Genomic DNA, 21,064 nt, shown 5'->3' with positions numbered 1-21,064 from the left:
AGGGTTTTGCTAAGGCAATGTCCACAGTGCTAAAAACACGGGTGGTGCCGAATCCGGAGGTAGCGATCTTTGGAGTGTCGGGAGTTCAGGGGGAGAAAAAGGCCTACGTCCTAGCCTTTGCCTTCCTGGTAGCCCGGAGACGGATCTTATTAAGGTGGAGGGCCCCCACTCGAAGCACCCGAGTGTAGAGGCCTGGGTTAGTAACATGGCTGGGTTTCTCAGTCTTGAGAAAATAAAGTTTGCCTTAAGAAGGTCAATGTTAGGGTTCCCCGACTTTCTCGGGAAAATTAAAAATGTCAGCAGATGCCAGTATTCCAAGGGGAGCGGTGGGGGTGTGGGATGCGGATTGTGTTGTATGGTTGAGGTGTGTGAAGATTGGGCTGGGGGGGGGGGGGGGGAGAAATATTTATTTTACCATGTTGATGTCATTGTTTTTGTTACTGTTATAAAAATTTTCAAATACCTTTATAAAAAAAATTTTTTTAAAGTGAGGGAGGCAGAAAACGGGAAATTATAGGCCGGTTAGCCTGACTTTGGTCATTGGTAAAAATTTAGAGTGCATTATTAAAGATGAAATCGCAGAGTACTTGGAACTCCATGATAAAATAGGACTGAGTCAGCACAGCTTCGTCAAGGGAAGGTCATGTCTGACAAATCTGTAAGAGTTCTTTGAGGAGGTAACAAGGAAGTTAGACAAAGGAGAACCAGTGGACGTGATTTATTTAGATTTCCAGAAGGCCTTTGACAAGGTGCCACACAGGAGAACGTTAAATAAGTTAAGAGCCTATGGTGTTAAGGGTAAGATCCTGGCATGGATAGAGGATTGGCTGACTGGCAGAAGGCAGAGCCTGGGGATAAAGGGGTATTTTTCAGGATGGCAGCCGGTGACTAGTGGTGTGCCTCAGGGGTCAGGGCTGGGACCACAACTTGTCACAATATACATTAATGATCTGGAAGAAGGAACTGAAGGCACTGTTGCTAAGTTTGCAGATGATACAAAGATCTGTAGAGGGAGTTAAAGTGTGAGGTTATGCACTTTGGAAGAAGAAATGGAGTCATAGACTATTTTCGAAATGGGGAATTGCTTAGGAAATCATGAGCAGAAAGGGTCTTGGGAGTCCTTGTTCACGATTCTCTTAAGGTTAACGTGCAGGTTCAGTCGGCAGTTAGGAAGGCAAATGCAATGTTAGCATTCATGTCGAGAGGGCTAGAATACAAGGCCAGGGATGTACTTCTGAGGCTATATGAGGCTCTGGACAGACCCCATTTGGAGTATTGTGAGCAGTTTTAGGCCCCATATCTAAGGAAGGATGTGCTGGGTCCAGAGGAGGTTCACAAGAATGCTCCCTGGAATGAAGAGCTTGTCGTATGAGAAACGGTTGAGGACTCTGGGTCTGTACTCGCTGGAGTTTAGAAGGATGAGGGGGGACCTTATTGAAACTTACAGGATATGCAAGACCTGAATAGAGTGGATAGAGAGGATGTTTCCACTTGTAGGATAAACTAGAAGCAGAGGACACAATCTCAGGCTAAAGGGTCGATCCTTTAATAGAGGTGAAGAGGAATTTCTTCAGCCAGAGGGTGGTGAATCTGTGGAACTCTTGCCGCAGAACGCTGTGGAGGCCAAATCACTGAGTGTCTTTAAGACAGAGATAGATAGGTTCTTGATTAATAAGGGGATCAGGGGTTATGGGGAGAAGGCAGGAGAATGGGGATGAAAAAATATCAGCCATGATTGAATGGTGGAGCAGACTCGATGGGCCGAATGGCCTAATTCTGCTCCTATGTCTTATGGTCTAAGTGACTCAACCCCCTTCCACATTCCGTCACTGATAGAAGTGACTCAACCCCCCACTCCATCACTGACAGAACTGAACTCCCTGCAACATGCTACTCCGCCCTCTCTTCCATCACTGTAATTTGAACTGCTTATACAGGTGCGTTTCTTCAATCTTTCTGATACTGACCAAATTTGCATTAATTAAGAGAAATTTATTTTGTATTATTGGGCTGTTGTATTTTACAGTAAGGTGAAGGTACAGAATAACAGTTATGTTTTATACAGCTGTGCTGGACAAAATCCAAAGCCTCCATCTTTTCTGAGGTTCTGTCCTTTTTTTTGAATATGATATCTTGCAGCATTACAAGTCGAAGTCCAAGTTGGACAATTAAGTCACAGCACTGTGTGTTTTTGGGTGTATTACTTATCCTGCAGCAAATGTTCATCGGCCACATTCATTCACAATGTGGTGAACAGTCTGATGTGAGTGACCACATTCGCAAAGCTGGGCTGTCCAAGAAATTCCATTTTTAGAGAAGGTGCGATGTCTTTGGAGAGTATGGATCCTGTCGAGTGTACAAAACAGTTTGGGGGAGATGGAACCCTGGAAGCTCTATTATTAGATCATTCACAAGACCCTTATTGGCAATATTGGTGGCAGCACCGAGGTTGCGCCTTTGCCGATTTTGTCAAAGCCTGCATCAATCAAAGCATTCACAGAGTTCTCGAAAAATTTGCCTGATTGGAGATGCATATTCAGTAGGTTCTGAAGTTCTTCATTGAAGTCAACCCAGAACTGTCAACGTGGTCAAACCCTTTCTGCTCACATCAGGAGGTGGGATATTAGGCAGGATTGGGAGCCACTATACAAGTTTTAATTTGAGTATTCAAAACTGAGAATCATTAGTTCCGACCATTTGCCCATATTTTAAGCATAAACTACAATGGTTGAGCTGAAATGCAATTCATCAGCCGAGTCACTTTAGGTACGTCAAGAAGTTATCCACACAATCTCTGTTAAGGAGTTAACACATTGCAATATTTTCAGTGACGTGTTCAGCTCACCCTCCGACTAGACCGGAACTGCTTGTCCTAATTAAAATTCAGCAGCCCAGCCCAGCCCTCTACTAATTCTGCTCTCCATGCATCAACTCCCCTGAGACCTCAATTATGACATGATCACCTAACAGGAGCACAATTAACACCTCTTCCTTTTCAAAATACTCAGTTGAAATATTGATCGATTAGATTTGGATTTAATCTTGCTTCAATAATACTTTTATGTGTAGGATGAAGGGAAGTGTCAGCCACTTGATGTGATGAAGTTGGAAGGGGCTGAAGTTGCAGCTGACACCAGCCTGGGAAAACCTTTTGTCTTTAAATGTACTCTCCAGTCAAGGAGCAGAATGTTCTACTTCTGTTCAACTTCAAATCAGGAAATGAAAAGGTAAAGAATTATTTAAATTCTGCTCTGTGCTGAATTTAGAGTAGAGTGCAGAGTGGACTTCATTTACTTTGATTCTTAATTTTCATTACTAAAACACACATTGAAAGTATACAGTAACTGGCCTGGATTTTATGTCCAGTGGGGAAGGAGTGGGGTACACCGCTAACCTTTCCCTGGGTTGCAACAACAGCTCAGTGGCGATGAAGCCTAACAATGTATCCCTGGCAAAGCTACACCCCCTCGAAAGTCACAAGCTGAAAACAAACCCCTTGAGGTCTCTCTCCAGCTCACTGACACATAACTAGTTTTTAATGGATTTGAATTTTGTACTCTTAATTGCAGTCCCCCCCCCCCCCCCCCATCTGAGTCAGCGGCATCCCGAGCCCCTACCCCTCGAAGCAATCCAAAAAAAAATGTTAAAACTGATGTAAGTGCTGGAGAAGCACGCTACATTTTCATGGTCAGAGGTCTTGGTGAAACCATCAGCTTGGAGGCCCTTGCCACACCATCCGGATCACAAAGATTCCAGCATATGAACATTTAAAGAAAGAACTTCTATTTGTGTTGTGTATTTCACAACCTCAGGTCATCCCAAGTGAAATATTTCTGAAGTGTAGTTACTGTCATAATGCAGGGAAATCAGCAGTCAATTTTCATACACGTTTCCACAAACAGTAACAAAGTAAATGCCCAAATAAGCTGTCTTTAGTGATGTTGATTGAGGTATAAATTTTGGTCAGGATACTGGATGAACTCCGCTACTCCTCTAAAATTGCAATTGGACCATTTCCATCCACCTTGGTTTAGCAACAATGCAGAACAGTGCATCGCTCTCTTGGTATTACATTGAATATTGATTCTGAGCTATGTGCACAGGTCTCTTAAATAGGGCTTGACGCCCTGACCTTCAGAGTCTGGGGCAAAAGTCAAGGCTGGTACCTAATGTATTCATCTGCAATTTCTCCCACTGTTATTTTGGATACAGGAAATCATCCATTTAAAACAAATGGTGAACTGAACTGGGGCCATGTTTGGTTCCCTTCTAAGCCAGGCAGCTCAATTTGTTGGAGTGTTCAATCCAATTTGGTTTTTGCACCAGATGCTTATACCCACAAGAGAGAAAAAAGTGAAATGTAATTTTGTAATTTCCAGCACATTGAAAATATAGAAATCTGCTCTCATTTTTTAAAATGTCTGGTCTTTGGTTGATCTTTTCTTTGCTCCTTAAATGAAAGGGTATTCATCTGTTTTCTATTTATTGCAGGTGGCTAGAAGCAATGGAACAAGCAGTACATCCTGTTCATCAGGTACAGGTGTTGCTCTTTATGATATGATGTTATGTCCCAACAGAGTCGCCAATACTGTGGGTATTCCTATTTACCTTCGTGAACCACAAACCTTCCCTTATATCGGTCAAATGACCACACAACCAGTTAGTTAGTTCAAAAAATGATTTATTTACATACACCAGGGTTACTTTGACATGCAAACACAATATCTACTACGAGTTAAACTACACCTATCAGCTACCATCACCTATACTTAACTTGAGGGCGACCGGCATTGTGCAAATGGATAAGGCCTTTATCTTGATTTCACTTGGCTGGTTCGAAGAAGTGGCTCTGTCTCTGCTGGGCTCATCCGTCAGGTATCGATCGTTGGTCTTGAACTTGGCTGGCTGTTCCTGCTACAGTTGGGCTGGCACAGGCTGTGTCCCATTTTATCCCTCTGGGATTTTGCGCTCTTTGGGGAGGTCCTTGATCTTGGACCCAATAGTTCGACAGGGCTCATTGCCTTCGATTTTGGCCAATAAAGGGGCGGGTGCTTTGATGGCTGGGCGGGTCCTTAGCGGTCATTGACCTTGGCAGTTGGGCTCTCTGAGTAAAGGCAGTGGCGCCGATCAGTCTGTGGCTGTATCGGTTTCTTGATTGGAGTCCTATTGTTCTGGGGAACGGGCCATTAAAATGCAAACGAGCGGGGGTTTCGATCAGGTCTAGCTACCTGCGTTTCAAATACACAGAAGCTCTGCATCTGTCTGAGTCCTGGGTTGGCCATAATTCCCATGGCCCTTTGCAGGTGGCCATCTCAGATGGCTACACGGGGCAGAACATTTACAGCAGAAACATTGGGTGGAATTCTCCCAAAACATTTCTAAGTGTGGTCTCTGGTAAGAAGCGAGGTGCGATTCCCACTGGATGGATCAGCGTGATCCAGATTACAATCCACCCACAGTTAGAAATCTTTTGGAGCCAGGGTGATTCGTGCCATGGGACTTGGAACAGCTGGCATGGCTGGATCTTCAGAGATCAGGGCACCCTCTAAAAAGGGTGCACCGATCTCATAACACAACAACACCAATCACAGGGAAGCCCCCCCCCCCTCAAGTGAGCGACACCATCCTGTGATTTTGCCATAGGCCCCCACCCCATTCAGAGACCCCCCCTCTCAGGCCCTCCCCAGTCCCCCCCTTCAGGCTCTTCCCTTTGGCAGTGCCAACCTGGCACTGCACCTGGCATCCTGGCACTGCCAGGGGCCAGCACTTACACAGAGCATCCGGTCTTTCTAGGAAGGAGTTCAGAACAGAGGAAACCCCAGCAGAAAAAAGATCAGTCAGACAGAGCACCTGGTCTTTCTAGAAAGCACTTCAGCACAAAGAAAAAGCCTCTTTGAAACAAACTGTGCTTAGAAACAATACCTACTCAAAAGAAGAATCACTTCTGCGTTAATGGACCGTGAATAGCTATAAAAACAAAGCTAACTCTCCTTTAAAATAGCTTTCTCCCATTAATCAAGAGGCTTGTAAAAGGTAATGGACCATGAAATCGAATGTAAACAATGCAGTTCCAAGCTTCAAGACTTCTCAGCAAGCCCAGAGCCTTGAAAAGGTAAAAGGCAAATGAAATTGAAGGTGAAAAAAGCACATTAGAGAGAAGACATTTACCTTCATCTGACAGATCTTTGAACTTGACATGCTGGGAGAGACATCAAACATTTCCAACACATCAGAGAGAAACTACCTTCATCTGACAGACCTTTGAACTTAATGGGCAGGGAGAGACGTCAAAGATTCGAAGGCTACAGAGGAAAAACTTTCACCTTCATCTGACTGATCTTTGCAATTCACATGCGAAATGTTTAACTGTTTTCAAGGAAGACTTGCCACACAACCACCATCACAGGAAAGACCCACAACCTGAACCCCTCCATCCAGCCCAGCCCGAGTCCCTCCAACCCCACCTCCCCTGAAGGAACCCCTGGACGTAAATATAAAGAGTGCATTCACCCCCTTGCTCCCTCTCAGTGTCTCTGGCACTTAGTCCCTGTTTTTAAGGACTAGTAATAATTTGCGCCTGTGTGAGCTCCCGTTGGAGGGAGCTGGATGAAAAACCGAGAGGCCGCTGCATTCAACTTTAATCCTGCTATTGAGATTAAAATGAATGCGTCTGCAGTGGGCGGGGAGAATCAGAAACTGATTTGCGCCCCATACAAATCCCGTTTCAGGACTTTCCCGCAATTCTCCCAGCATAGCTGGATTTTTGCAGGGCGTAACGCAGTTGGATAATCCATTGTTTTCTCCTTTTCAATTACCTGAAAAATTATCGGAGCAGCAATCTTTTAATACATTTGCTTCTTCAAGCTAATTACTCTGTCCTTGGTAAATGTGTCTCTGGAACTTGTATATATTTCCCTGTTACAATATATTGAGCCTCAGTTCTTTTCTAATGTGAAAGTAAATTTCTTAGGTGACCAAAAGTACTTCTAACTTACTCTGAACTGGAACTCCAGATCAGAAACACATTGAAAACATTGCAAATGAGTCCAATACTTGGTTATACCAGGCCCAGAGTTGAGTCTTTCTCAAATGGCTGACTGATTGTACAGCCTTCACTGGCCTAAATCAACATAGACTAAGGGTGGAATGGAGCAGAAATTGCTAAATTGAGAGTGCTTGCATCCCCAGACGTTAGAGGATTCCACCTGGCGTCCAAGAAGAAATGTCATTTAAAAATATAAAGTAGATGTGCCTCCTTAGGAATGGAGCCATTAGGAACATCCAGAGCTCTTTCCAGGAAGAACTTGCCAGCCTTCTCCCCCAGAAACAGTAATATGCTTTGGACTTCCTGACTTCTAGCAAGCATTCTTGTTGCACCACTAATAGTGGTTTCCTGCCAATTGGATGTAAAGCGATGGACCTCATTCTGATGCCAGGATGTACCCCAAGCATTGTTAGCCCCTTTTGGCTTTCATCTCTGCGTCATCCAAACTCTCACATACAAGATCCCAGTCCTCCAGGGATGCTGCTCAGAAGATGTAACTGAGCCTCTCCCAATTGTAGTTCTCCTTCTCCATTAGAAAGCATACAGACTACACTAAATGCATCACTGTCATGCAGTGGCAGTCCAGAACTTAACTGTTTGAAGGTTGGGGAGAGATTATATGTATTTCCTCATTCTTGACACCACGACCTTCAATCATCAGTACTACTATTTAAAGTGTTAATCTACATTTTATTTTTAATCTATTTTCTCATGTTGATGCTGCAAGTCTCAAAGTTTAATCCCTTAAACTACTGCAAACATGAAATCATATTTTAACAAGTACAACTCCGAAACATGTTTGTTCTTATAAAATACCACAAAACAAATCAATGAAATCTTTTACGGAAAGCCTAAAGGTCCAGTAATTCTGTAGGAGTTCTCCTGAACTCTTGACATAATTTGGTAAGTCTTTGTGGAATTATAAGGACAAAGGCCCTGTCAAGCATTTAGTGTGCACGACCAAGGTTTGTGTAACTTGCCAACTCTGGCTGTTTTTCTATATAACAGCTAATGCCACACATTTATGTGCATACTTAGTTTTTTTTTAAAGGAGTGGGTCCTCCAAACATTTCCACTCATTTGTGCTTTCGAGTGTGGCTGGCGTTTCTGTGTAAAGAAACATATCACAGTCACTACCTCATGTAGCAAGCTTGTTCAAGCTTCCACAATTTGTCTGTGTACCTAGTGGGCAGTAAAACCATCTGAATGAAGCTCCCCAAAGTCTCCATTTTCCAACCGCTGCTTGTGTTGTTTTTTTTACATTTTTCCAATTAAGGGGTAATTTAGCCTGGCTAATCCACCTACCCTGCACATCATTGGGTTGTGGGGGTGAGATCCACGCAGACACGGTGAGAATGTGCAAAGTCCACACGGACAGTGACCCGGGACAAGGATTGAACCTGGAACCTCGGCGCTGTGAGGCAGCAGTGCTAAACACTGCGCGGCCGTGCCACACCTGCTTGTGTTGTTAACAATGCCAAGTCTCCATTAGCTCATGGCACTGTGCATTGGGAGCTGCTCCAACATTTCTCTCCATAATGATTTTCAGCTACAGGCTGCATTTCAGCAACAAAAGCCAAAAATATAGCTGCAAAATCAAAAATGAAGATGGATTGATATGTGGTCAACTTCAGCCAGTACGCACAAAATAGCCAGTATGCTTGATATGTTGGTGTCTGCGGGATAACAATTGATTCATGCCATTTCCTATTTGCCTGATATAGAGGGGTGTTCAGGGTAAGAGTGGATTCAGGTTGCCAACTCTAGGGTAAATTCCTGGAAGTTTCATCATGTGATCTCTGGTAGCAAACTGTCCCCGTCCCCCCCCCCCCCATTTCCAGAATTGGACTATCCTTTATGCACATTGCCTTTCCATGCCAACTGGAAAGCAAACAGACTGTGTTACTTGATTAAGTGATGAATCATCCAAACGACCTTTCTCCCATCTTCAATAACTTTATCATAAGTAAATGAAACTATTCAAGGAAAAGGCTAAAACATAATTGATTTTTATTATTCTCCCAGGTTACTCACACCATTGTTCTGGAGATTAAGTTCCTGGAGATGCCAGGACAAACAGGAAGGGTTGGCAATGCTTTTGGTGATGGGGCAAATGGTGGGGACTGTAACATTAATATATACCAATATGATAACAAGGAGATCCCTTAATTTACAGAATCATGTCTGGGTAGATGTGACCCACCACAATGCCAACCTTCCACCATTGGCCATCAAGAGCCCAGAATGCCTCGGTCTTCTTCATCAGGTGGATCGGAATAAGGATATAGGGAGTCAACATTACTGTGTGCTGAAGGATGCCTGTATTTATTTCTATGCAGGGATTCGCTCGACACATGCACAGGGTGAGTAATGCTTTGAATGTAACTGATACATGAAAACTATTAAGCAATTATTGATTTCAAACAGTGAGATGTCATGCTTTTGTAATGGAAACAGGACTTCAGATCAGGAGCAGGCCAGTGTTACAGGCAGGAGTGGGGTTTAATTTAATTTAAAACGGCCTTGATTTCTCCTCCCACCACCACCTGTAAACACAACGGTGTTTTTGATTTTTCACTTTCCAGGTGGGGCATGTTTTCCCCAATGCTTCAGTTTTGGACTGATTCAATCTCCTATTAATAACCCCATAGCAAAATGGAGATGAGGGGGAGTTTATTTTATACACTCAAAATGCAGGAATGGGGGCAGGATTCTCCAATCCCGTGGCAGAGTGTCCACACCGTCGTAAACGCCGTCGCGTTTTACGGCGGCGTGAACGGGCCGCTCCCAGGACTAATTCTGGCCCCTACAGGGGGCCAGCACGGCGCTGGAGCAGTTTGCGCCGCTCCAGCTGCCGATCCCGGCGCCGCAGGATCCACGCATGCGCAGTTGCGCTGGCGCCAACGCGCACATGGGCAGTGGCCTCCTTCAAGGCGCCGGCCCTGATGCAACATGGCGCAGGACTACAGGGGCCCCCTGTAGGAAAGGAGGCCCCCAGCCACCGAAGCCGGCCCGCTGATCGGTGGGCTCCGATCGAGGGCCAGGCCACATCGGAGCGGTCGGACCCCCCCCTTCCCCCCCCACAGACCGCATCCGACCCTTCAACGCAGAGGTCCCGCCAGCCCAGAGCAGGTTAGAACGGTAGCGGCGGGACTTGGTTCTTTTCTCGTGGCTGCTCGGCCCATCCGGGCCGGAGAATCAGCAGGCCGGCTGTGTAGAGTGGTCTGCAACCGGCGCCGCGCCAACCACGCTGGCGTCAATGGTGCCGATTCTCCGCTCTGTGGTGCGACGGGGCGGCATGGCCCGTTGCGAGGGGATTCTCTGGCCCGGCCCAGGGCTGGGACAATCCCGCCTAGGGTTCTCACCGCTTCCCCATTTTTGTATTCAGACAATAAAAGAGGAACAAGTGGGGCTTCCGGTGACGGCGGGCGGGAGACAGCCGCACATTGGAGGGCTCCCGTTCGGGAACGGCATTTTCGGGGAGTAACGCCCGGTCCTAGGGCCAGCGACAGCAGTAAAAGCCGGGAGACAGCACAAGGAGAAGAAGGATGTCGAAAAACACCAAAAGAACGGCCGGGAAAAAAGCGGCTGAAAGTCCGTTGGAGAGTGGGAAGGTCACCGCGGGGTCAACAAAGAAAATGGAGGCTGGAGCGCCAGGGGAGGCCGCAGTGCTTACGGCTGAAGAAATAACTAAGGTGATGGCTGCGGAATTCCAAAAGCAGTTGACGCAGATTGAGAAATGTATGGAGACGGTGAGGAAGGAAATGAGGGAGGTTTTGAATGTGTTGGTGGAGGAGGCAGTTTCCCCGGTGAAGACAGCGGTGGCGAGCGCAGTGGCGGAAGTGCGAGAGCAAGTGGAGGCGCTGAAGGAAGTGGAGGAGACGTTATTGCAGCACGGTGATCAACTTGCCTCGATGGGGAAGGAGATGCGGAAGGTGATGGACACGAACAAGAATCTGCGAGGAAAAATGGAAGATCTGGAAAACAGATCCAGGCGACAGAATGTGAGGGTCGTGGGGCTGCCCGAAGGAGTTGAAGGACCGAAACCGACTGAGTATTTTGCCGTGATGCCGGCAAAACTACTGGGGGAGGGGGAGGACCCCTCCCGATATGAACTGGATCGGGCTCATCGGTCGTGGAGGCCTGTACCAAAGGCGAGTGAGCCGCCAAGGGCAGTGACTCTGTGCTTCCGTAGGTACAGTGTGAAGGAGAAGGTCCTGAGCTGGGCCAAGCAGAAGCGGGTGGTGCAGTGGGCTGGAGCTGGTATACGTGTATACCAGGACTTTATGGTGGAGCTGGCGAGGAGGCGGGCTGCCTTCAACCGGGTGAAGAGGGCACTGTACATTAGCAAGGTGCAGTGTGGCATTGTATATCCAGCGAAGCTGAGGGTGACTTATAAGCTCTGGGACTTTCATTTTGGAACGGTGGAAGCAGCGGAGGAGTTTGCGAAGGCAGAAGGACTGTGGCAGAACTGACAAATTGAGGAATGGTCATGTGCCGATGTAACCTCATGACTGTATTTTCTTCTTTTTTTGTATCACTGCGCGCGGGTGTAGAGGCTAAAGGAGCCAATGTTGCATATATTTGGACAAGGGAAGGGACGGGACTTTCACTCGAAAGGAGGGCTCTTTGGGGTGTAGGTGGATAAGCGGGGTTTGTGTGCTAAAAGGGGATCTTTGGGCTTTCCTAGGGCCGGGCAATGGGGAAAGGGACCCGGGCAGGGGCCTCCACGCTGGCCGGTTTAAGCCGGCCAGTGAACGGGAGTGAGGTGGGGGGAGGGGCTGCGGCCATCGAAGCCTGGCAGAGCAGGGTCCGAGTGGTCTAGCCAGGGTGGAAAGTTGGGGGGAGGAAACGAGGTTGGGGGAGGGAACCGAGGTTGGGACGGGGGAGTTTTACAAGAGGCAGTGGACGGGAGGAGCTGGAGACTGGGGGGGGGGGCGCGGGGGGAACAACTTTGGGGTATCATGTACGGTACTCTCTTAGAGGCTGGATGGCGTTGGTTGGGGGGGGGGGGGAGCTGTGTAGATTAAGGGTGACTACGGGTAATCCCTGATTCCTTTTTGTCATTTGTTTATGTAAACATGTGGGTTGAGGTTTGGGGGTTGGTGGGCGGATGGGCTCGTTGTTATTATGGGGATTGACATATCTTGTTGATTATTGTTTATTGTTGATGGGTGTAAACGTGGGAGAAAATGTGAAAAAGGAGGAGAATTTTTTTTTTTTATTTAAAAAAAAAGAGGAACAAACGAAAGAAAGAGGTACAGGGCAAAGACTAGAGACAAAATGAGACTTGCATTTTATTCAGGTCCAAAGTCCAGAATCAAAAGTCCAATGGTATATTCCTTCAGCGAGGTTAGCAGGCTGAAGCTGATGCTCAGGAATCCACTTTTCCTGAAGCCCTGGCTTCACAATGGAAGAAGTGCGTAGAGATGAATTAGTCTTGAAGTAGATACTGGTACAAAAGTTCAGGGGCTGGGTTCTCCAAAAATAAGGCTTTGTCTCCACGCCAGCGTACAAACGCTGGTGTTTCACTCTCGACTTTCCTCAGAAAGATCTATAGCTATTCTCTTACCTTGCCAGGGCTGGCAGGGCCCCGGAGTGCTTCTCGCAGCTTCAGCTGCGGATACAGGCCCCCGCACATCCGGCCGCGGCTCTGCGCATGCGCACAGCAGTGGCCTGCAGTGACCGTGCCGTGCGTGATGGCGGACTCAGACTGCGGAGGCAGCTGCAAGATGTAGCCCCCCCAAGATGGCGCACGCCTGCGGATCCAAGCCGCCCGATCACTACCCTGGCCGCCCGATCGCTACCCTGGTCGCTCCCCCCCCCCCGGTATTTGTTCCCCCTGCCTCTCACCAGGGCGGCCACGGACTTAGTCCGCAGCCGCCACCCGAGGTGCCCGACGGCCAATACGCGATAAGAACCATGCCGTCGGGAACTTGGCCAGTTTAGCACGGAGAATCACGGGGGGGGGGGGGGGGGGGGGGGGGGGGGGGGCCCTGTCAATGGCCCCCGAGCCACACCGCGTAAATCACGCGCAAGCGATTCTCCGGGGACTGGAGAATCACGGGAGCGGCGCGGACTACAATTTCGGCATAAATGGTGATTCCCCGCCCCCGCGCCGAGTGCGATTTCGGCATGGGGCTGCGGAGAATTCAGCCCCAGATGTTCTAGTAGAAAGAGTGTAGATGAGGGCCAGGTCACTTAAACCTGATCAGAGCTCTGGTTCTGCTGCTGCTTTGTTGATGGAAGATGGCAGACTGCCTCATTTAGCTTCATGAGGCAATATTACAGGTTCTGGCAGCTTGTGGGAGGGCCATGTGACATAACTCCCACTTCTTCCCGTGGTTTGGGCAAAGGATGTATATTCTAGTCTAGGTTCTTGAGATGGTTAAAGTTTCATCCATTAATAGGTTTATCAGAGGTTTCAGAGTTCTTTGTCCTCACAGACGGTTCATCTCCATGGGCCAGGGCTTGGCCTCAGAAATCTAAATAGGCCTTTGTGCATTTTCTTGGAATTTGATTTCTGTAGTCGTAGGGAATATAGGACAATAGGAATTCGGAGCAGAAGTAGGCAATTGAACCCTTTGAGCCTGCTCCACTATTCAATCAGATCATGGCTGATCTCCTACTGCCTAAATCCCTTCAACCCGTTTTTTAATCAAAAATATATCTATCTTCATATTGAAACCATTTAATGACTCAGATTCCACCGCACTATGGGGCAGCAAGTTCCATAAATTCACCATCCTCTGCGAGAAGCAGTTCCTCCTTATCTCAAGTTCTAAATCTACCGCCTCTCAACCTATATCCATGACCTCTCATTCTACATTTCCCCACAAGGGGGAACATTTGATCTACGTTTACTTGATCAATCCCATTTAATATCTTGTACACCTCGATCAGATCCCCTCTCATCTTTCTAAGCTCCAGCGAGTATAAGACCAAACTACCTAATCTCTCCTCATACGTCAACCCTTTCATCCCCAGAATCAATCTGGTGAATCTTCTTTGAACTGCCTCCAATGCCACCATAGGGCCTCGTTAGGAATAATGAGGTTGCTGTGATTTTCTGAAGGCTAGATATTTACTTTGTGTATGTCATAGCCAGTCACGCCTTCAGTCAAGTGTAGAGCCTTTGTCCATTATATAGTATTTTAAAATATGTTTTACAAAGTAGCCAGGCTGACTATAGAGATATAGGGTGCAATTTAGCGGACTCAAGTTTAAGTCAGTGACACTTTGCCATTTGTTTTGGCCTCAGTGAGGGACTTCCCGTTGAGGCCACTCTAAGTCATTTCCTGCACTTCTGCTCGCCAGTGCAAGAAGACTACTCACAGAACGGGGAACCATTTTGCAAGGCAGTCCTGACTTTCGACCCCCCCCCCCCCAACGCACCCACTGCAGCTGCAGGACTCTTTACCCCCCCTCAATTCACCCAACGTACCGCTTCTGGGGTCCTCACACCTCCCCCTCACCTCACCTCTAATGGGTAACCACCCCTCTCTAACAGCACAGTGGTTGTACCTACACCTGAAGGACTGCAGCGGTTCAAGAAGGCAACACACCACCATCTCCTGAAGGGCAACTAGAGATGGGCAATAAATGCTGGCCTAGCCAGCGATGGCCACATCCCATTAATGAATTAAAAAAAAAAATTAAATGAAGAATCTCAAAGGAGGCCTCTTGCGAGATTCAATGGCCTCATCCCGACACCACGTCAGGTGCGACAAGGCCACTGAATCGCACCCATATATTTTCTTGCATGTCTTTTTGGCACACCTGCCTGGCTGCCACAAGGTTGACTCTCTTTTTATCAAAACTCTGACTAACTTTGCCTTAAATAAATTCAATGACCCAACCTCCGCTGCTTTCTGAGGAAAAGAATTCCACATCCTAATGACCGCCTGAGAAAAAAAAATTCTCATTGCCATCCTGAAAAGGAGACCACTTATCCTTAAACTGTGTCCCCTAGGTCTAAACTCCCTCATTAAGTGAAGGCAATCTCCCGGTATCCATCTTATCAAGTTCCATCAGGACATTTTAATGAGATTATCTTTTATTCTTTGAAGCTCTTTTCTTGTAATATTTATTGTCACAAGTAGGCTTACGTTAACACTGCAATGAAGTTACTGCGAAAAGCCCCTAGTCGCCACATTCTGGCGCCTGTTCGGGTACACGGAGGGGGAATTCAGAATGCCCTAATTACCTAACAGCACGTCATTCGGGACTTCTGGGAGGAAACCGGAGTACCTGGAGGAAACCCATGCAGACACGGGGAGAACGTGCAGACTCCACACAGACAGTGACCCAAGCCAGGAATCGAACCTGGGACCCTGGCACTGTGAAGCAACAGTGCTAACCATTGTGCTACTGTGCTGCCCCAACAGGTTCATCCTTTCTTCATAAGATAAGTCCCTTATCACAGAAACGAGTCACGTTAATCTTCTCTGAACTGCTTCCAATTTAAGGAGTATTTTTTATTAAACTGTAGAGGTGAGACTAAGTTTCATTTGGATAACTTAACAAAATTGTATAATTCAATCCCATTAAATATAGTTGGTTTCACTATGCTAAGAATATAGAGAGGGAAAAGATAAATCTCGCTGCCAACTCCTAAGATTTGATGGCTAATTTGTTGCTAAGGAAGTTGACTGTAACTTTATTTGACCTCTTCTAGGCGTTTTCCGATTGCAAATAGTTCTAAAATCCACATTTTAGTCTTCTGATTTACAATCTCTATGTGTTCAGTTGTGTTAGTGTACTCAGCTGGGTACTGCAAATACTGGACAACCACTAATTAAATCTCAAATCTGGAGATTTGAAACCCTAGTAACCAGCAGCTGCTTTGCGTCTTGCCTTTGTTTAGTCATCCAACATCCAATATTAAGTAAAATTAAATATATAGCAATGTCAGGAATTTAACTATCTTTAATTGGCTTAAAATCTATTAGAATCATAGAAGTTTACAGCATGGAAACAGGCCCTTCGGCCCAACCAATCCATGCGCCCAGTTTTTACCATTAAGCTAATCCCAGTTGCCCGCACTTGGTCCATAACCCTCTATACCCATCTTACCCATGTAACTATCTAAATGCTTTTTAAAAGACACAATTGTACCCGCCTCTACTACTACCTCTGGCAGCACATTCCAGACACTCACTACCCTCCGAGTGAAGAAATTGCCCCTCTGGGCCCTTCTGAATCTCTCCCCTCTCACCTTAAACCTATGCCCTCTAGTTTTAGACTCCCCTACCTTTGGGAAAAGATGTTGACTATCTACCTTATCTATGCCCCTCATTATTTTATAGACCTCTATAAGATCACCCCTAAGCCTCCTACTCTCCAGGGAAAAAAGTCCCAGTCTATCCAGCCTCTCCTTATAACTCAAACCATCAAGTCCCGGTAACATCCTAGTAAATCTTTTCTGCACTATTTCTAGTTTAATAATATCCTCTCTATAATAGGGTGACCAGAACTGCACACAGTATTCCAAGTGTGGCCGTACCAATGTCTTGTACAACTTCAACAAGACGTCCCAACTCCTGTATTCAATATTCTGACCAATGAAACCAAGCATGCTGAATGCCTTCTTCACCACCCTGTCCACCTGCGACTCCACCTTCAAGGAGCTGTGAACCTGTACTCCTAGATCTCTTTGTTCTATAACTCTCCCCAACACCATACCATTAACTGAGTAGGTCCTGGCCTGATTCGATCTGCCAAAATGCATCACCTCACATTTATCTAAATTAAACTCCATCTGCCATTCATTGGCCCACTGGCCTAATTGATCAAGATCCCGTTGCAATCCTAGATAACCTTTTTCACTATCCACTGTGCCACCAATCTTGGTGTCATCTGCAAACTTACTAACCATGCCTCCTAAATTCTCATCCAAATCATTAATATAAATCACAAATAACAGTGGACCCAGCACCGATCCCTGAGGCACACCACTGGTCACAGGCCTCCAGTTTGAAAAACAACCCTCTACAACCACCCTTTGTCTTCTGTCGTCCAGCCAATTTTGAATCCAATTGGCAACCTCACCCTGGATCCCGTGAGCTTTAACCTTCTGCAACAACCTACCATGCGGTACCTTGTCAAAGGCTTTGCTAAAGTCCATGTAGACAACGTCTACTGCACTACCCTCATCTACCTTCTTGGTCACCCCCTCAAAAAACTCAATCAAATTTGTGAGACATGATTTTCCACGCATAAAGCCATGCTGACTGCCCCGATTCAGTCCTTGCCTCTCTAAATGCTTGTAGATCCTGTCTCTCAGAATACCTTCTAGCAACTTACCTACTACAGACGTTAGGCTCACCGGTCTGTAGTTCCCAGGCTTTTCCCTGCTGCCCTTCTTAAACAAGGGCACAACATTCGCTACTCTCCAATCTTCAGGCACCTCACCTGTGGCTGCCGATGATTCAAATATCTCTGTTAGGGGACCCGCAATTTCCTCCCTAGCCTCCCTCAACATCCTGGGATACATTTCATCAGGTCCCGGGGATTTATCTACCTTGATGCGCTTTAAGACTTCCAGCACCTCCTCCTCTGTAATATGCACACTTCTCAAGACTCACTATTTATTTCCCTTAGTTTCCTAACATCCATGCCTTTCTCCACCGTGAATACCGATGAGAAATATTCATTCAGGATCTCACCCAACTCTTGTGGCTCTGCACATAGATGCCCTTGTTGATCCTTAAGAGGCCCTACTCTGTCCCTAGTTACGCTTTTTCCATTTATGCATCTGTAGAAGCTCTTTGGATTCTCCTTTGCATTATTTGCCAAAGCAATTTCATGTCCCCTATTTGCCCTCCTGATTTCCCTCTTAACTCTATTTCGACAATCTCTATACTCTTCAAGGGATCCACTTGATCCCAGTTGTTTATGTACGTCATATGCCTCCTTCTTCTTTTTGACCAGAGTCTCAATATCTCGAGTCATCCAGGGTTCCCTACTTCTACCAGCCTTGCCGTTCACTCTAAAGGGAATGTGCTTACCCGGAACCCTGGTTAACACATTTTTAAAAGCCTCCCATTTACCAGCCGTCCCTTTGCCTGCCAACAGTCTCCCCCAATCTACCTCTGAAAGTTCCTGTCTGATACCATCAAAATTGGCCTTGCCCCAATTAAGAATTTTAACTCTTGGGCCAGACCTATCATTCTCCATAGCTATCTTAAAACTAATGGAGTTATGGTCACTTGTCCCAAAGTGATCCCTCACTAACACTTCTGTCACTTGCCCTTCCTTATTTCCTAAGACGAGGTCAAGTTTTGCCCCCTCTCTAGTCGGTCCATCCACATACTAGCTGGGATAAGATCATTCTTGTGAAATGGATATCTATATCTATATGGAGTAACTTAGTAACAATCGTACAGAATCATTACAGAAAGTGCTGGAAAATCTTTGAGCAGCATCTGTGGAGAGTTAACGTTTTGAGTCCAATATGACTGCTTTGCAGTTCCGAAGAAGGGTTAACTGAACATGTTAACTCTGTTTCTCATTCCACAGATGCTGCCAGACCTGATGAGTGTTTCCAGCACTTAGTGTTTTTATTTCAGATTTCCAGCATCCGCAGTAATTTGCTTTTACAACAATAGTTAATTGTTGACCAGCCCCAGGCAAATTTAATATATCAAGACCTGGGGCTGGAATCTCCGCTCCCCAACGCTGAAATCGCGTATGGCGAGGGGGCGGAGAATCCCCGATGATGCTAAAATCAGGGGCGGCGCCACTTTTGTGATGCTCCGCACCCTGAAAAGCGGCGTACTCTAGGAGTGTGCCACGCCACGTATCCACGGCCTCAGGCCATTGCCTGAGGCCTGCCCCGCGATGCTCCGTACCCGACCAACCGAGTTCCCGACGGTGTAGGACACGTGTGGTGTCACCCATCGTGAACTTAGCATGGCGGCTGCGGACTCAGTGTGGCGCCGCCACAGTCGGGGGAGGACCAATCCGTGGGAAGTGAGGGGCTTCATTCGGGGCTGGGGGCACTGTGAGCGGACGGTCCGGAGCACACGAGTGGCCGAAGTGGGGTACTATTTTTGCAGTCCGGTCACTGAGTCCACCATGGAGCACGGCACGGCTACAGACCCGTAAATGCTCAGGGCCGTATCGGCAGCTAGAGCTGGGAGATCTGCGCTGCCTCTCTGCTAGCCCCCAACAAAACGGTGAATCAGTGGCCGTTTTGCACCAGTTTTCCTGGCGTAAAACACCACCGTTCTCATGCTGTCTCAAACGGAGAATCCAGCCCATGCTATCGGAGAAACAAAATAATGACAGGATGAAATAAAGAGGTATAATAAAAAGAAAAAATTAAGAACAATAAGAGCTCCTGCCACTTCACATTTCGCAGTGATTTGTAAAAGAGCATGGAAAAATTACTGTGAATCAGTTGGGGAGCAGCTGATTGCAGAGGTTAAACTGAGGATAAATCAATGTTGAAGCATATGAAGGTCAGAGAAAATAATTTAAAAAGCAAAAGAATTAAAAATGACAAATAGTTCACTCACCTAAATCTACTATGTAAACTGAAACACTGGACGTGATTCCCCCACAAAGCGATCTATCAGAAATGTTCCTCAGTGCCATTTGTGGCGGGTTTTTCCGGGAGTTTCCCACTGGCTCTGTCGGCAAGTTCCCCACCGCTATGTAATGACACATCACTTTTTTTAGGCCCAGGAGAGTTTCTCATCGTTTAGCCCACACATGGAATTTTCTTCATCACTGGGAGCTTAACTCAGATCGGGCCGCACATTTTGAAAGGGTGCCCCGATCTCTAAGTGAACTTGTGGGACCCCCACCCATGGGCAACGTCATCGCCCATAAACATGGGCATTAGCCCACACCCCCCCAAGTGAGGACACTCCCCCTTCAGGCCCCCCTTACTGGCCCCTCCCTTCACCCTCCCAACCTTCCAGAGGCCCCTACTTAGTTGCCCGGCACCACCCCCCCACCCTTTAAACCCGCACCCTCCTTTCATGGGCATGGCCCCTCTCAGGCTCTACCCTTGGCAGTACCACCCAACATCTGCTCACCCTGGCAGTGCTCCCGCTGGCTTTGCTGTGCCACCTGGGCACCTTGGCAGTGCCAAAGTGCCCACATTCCAGGGGAGGGCCAGGGGCAGCCCTCGATGGTCTGAGAGATCTACTGGGTGCCGATCCGCCTGGTCCATATTTGTGTGAACCAGTACAGAACAGAACTCTCCCTGGAGAGGCCGGTGGGTCTCGGGTAAGTACGTTTAAGGCGGATCAAAACAGACTTAAGTGCGCATGGCCTGGTCGCACCCTTGTGGGCAGGATTCTGGTCACACCACCACATGGGACTTGGGTAGATCCCACGAGGCGTCATGGTGGTCAGGAAGCCCACGGGAGACCTCACCGGCCACGTTGTGCTCCCGTTCTGGCGAGACGTGACCGGTAGATCACACCCCAAGTATAATCTTGGGAGAGTTTGCGGGGTGTTTCCCGTTGGCATTTTGCATGAGATCCAGACCTATAGTCACTCACATTTAGTCATTTTTTGGGACTTTGGGGAGTTTCACACTAGTCACACCCACACTTCATTCTGCAGTGGAGAACTAAGCTTGCTGGCCAATCTGGCTCCTCACATTTCAGTGCGGCATTTTGAAAGGGCGCCTGATCTCAAGTGAGCTCGAGGGTTCCCCACATCCCCCACCCACGGACAATGCCCCAACAGACATGGGCATCATTCCCCTCCCTCCCTCCTTCCCCCCCCCCCCCCCCAGAGAACACCCCACTATGGGGTAGCCGAGGGCCCTCCAACCTCTAGGGCCCCCCCTCCACCTCTGGCCCGCCTTCATCAACCCAACCTTCATGGTGGCCCCTCAAACCCTGCCTCATCCCCCCCCAAACCTTCATAAGACCATAAGACATAGGAGCAGAATTAGGCCACTCAGCCCATCCGCCATTCAATCATGGCTGATATTTTTCTCATTCCCATTCTCCTGCCTTCTCCCCATAACCCCTAAACCCCTTATTGATCAAGAAC

General features: G+C 47.3%; 1 protein-coding gene across 1 annotated transcript in view; it reads left to right on the top strand.

Annotated features, from left to right (window-relative positions):
- The window catches only part of pdzph1 (PDZ and pleckstrin homology domains 1), a 136,367-nt gene that overhangs the window by 102,474 nt on the left and 12,829 nt on the right, over window positions 1-21,064 (top strand). Inside the window, exons 9-11 of the mRNA XM_072516385.1 lie at window positions 3,070-3,227; window positions 4,492-4,534; window positions 9,222-9,408. Coding sequence (XP_072372486.1) covers window positions 3,070-3,227; window positions 4,492-4,534; window positions 9,222-9,408 — 388 coding nt within the window. The remainder of the gene's footprint in view (window positions 1-3,069; window positions 3,228-4,491; window positions 4,535-9,221; window positions 9,409-21,064) is intronic.

Source organism: Scyliorhinus torazame, chromosome 9 (genome assembly GCF_047496885.1).
Source record: "Scyliorhinus torazame isolate Kashiwa2021f chromosome 9, sScyTor2.1, whole genome shotgun sequence".
Classification (NCBI taxonomy): Eukaryota; Metazoa; Chordata; class Chondrichthyes; order Carcharhiniformes; family Scyliorhinidae; genus Scyliorhinus; species Scyliorhinus torazame.
This window is presented reverse-complemented; position numbering and strand designations above follow the sequence as displayed.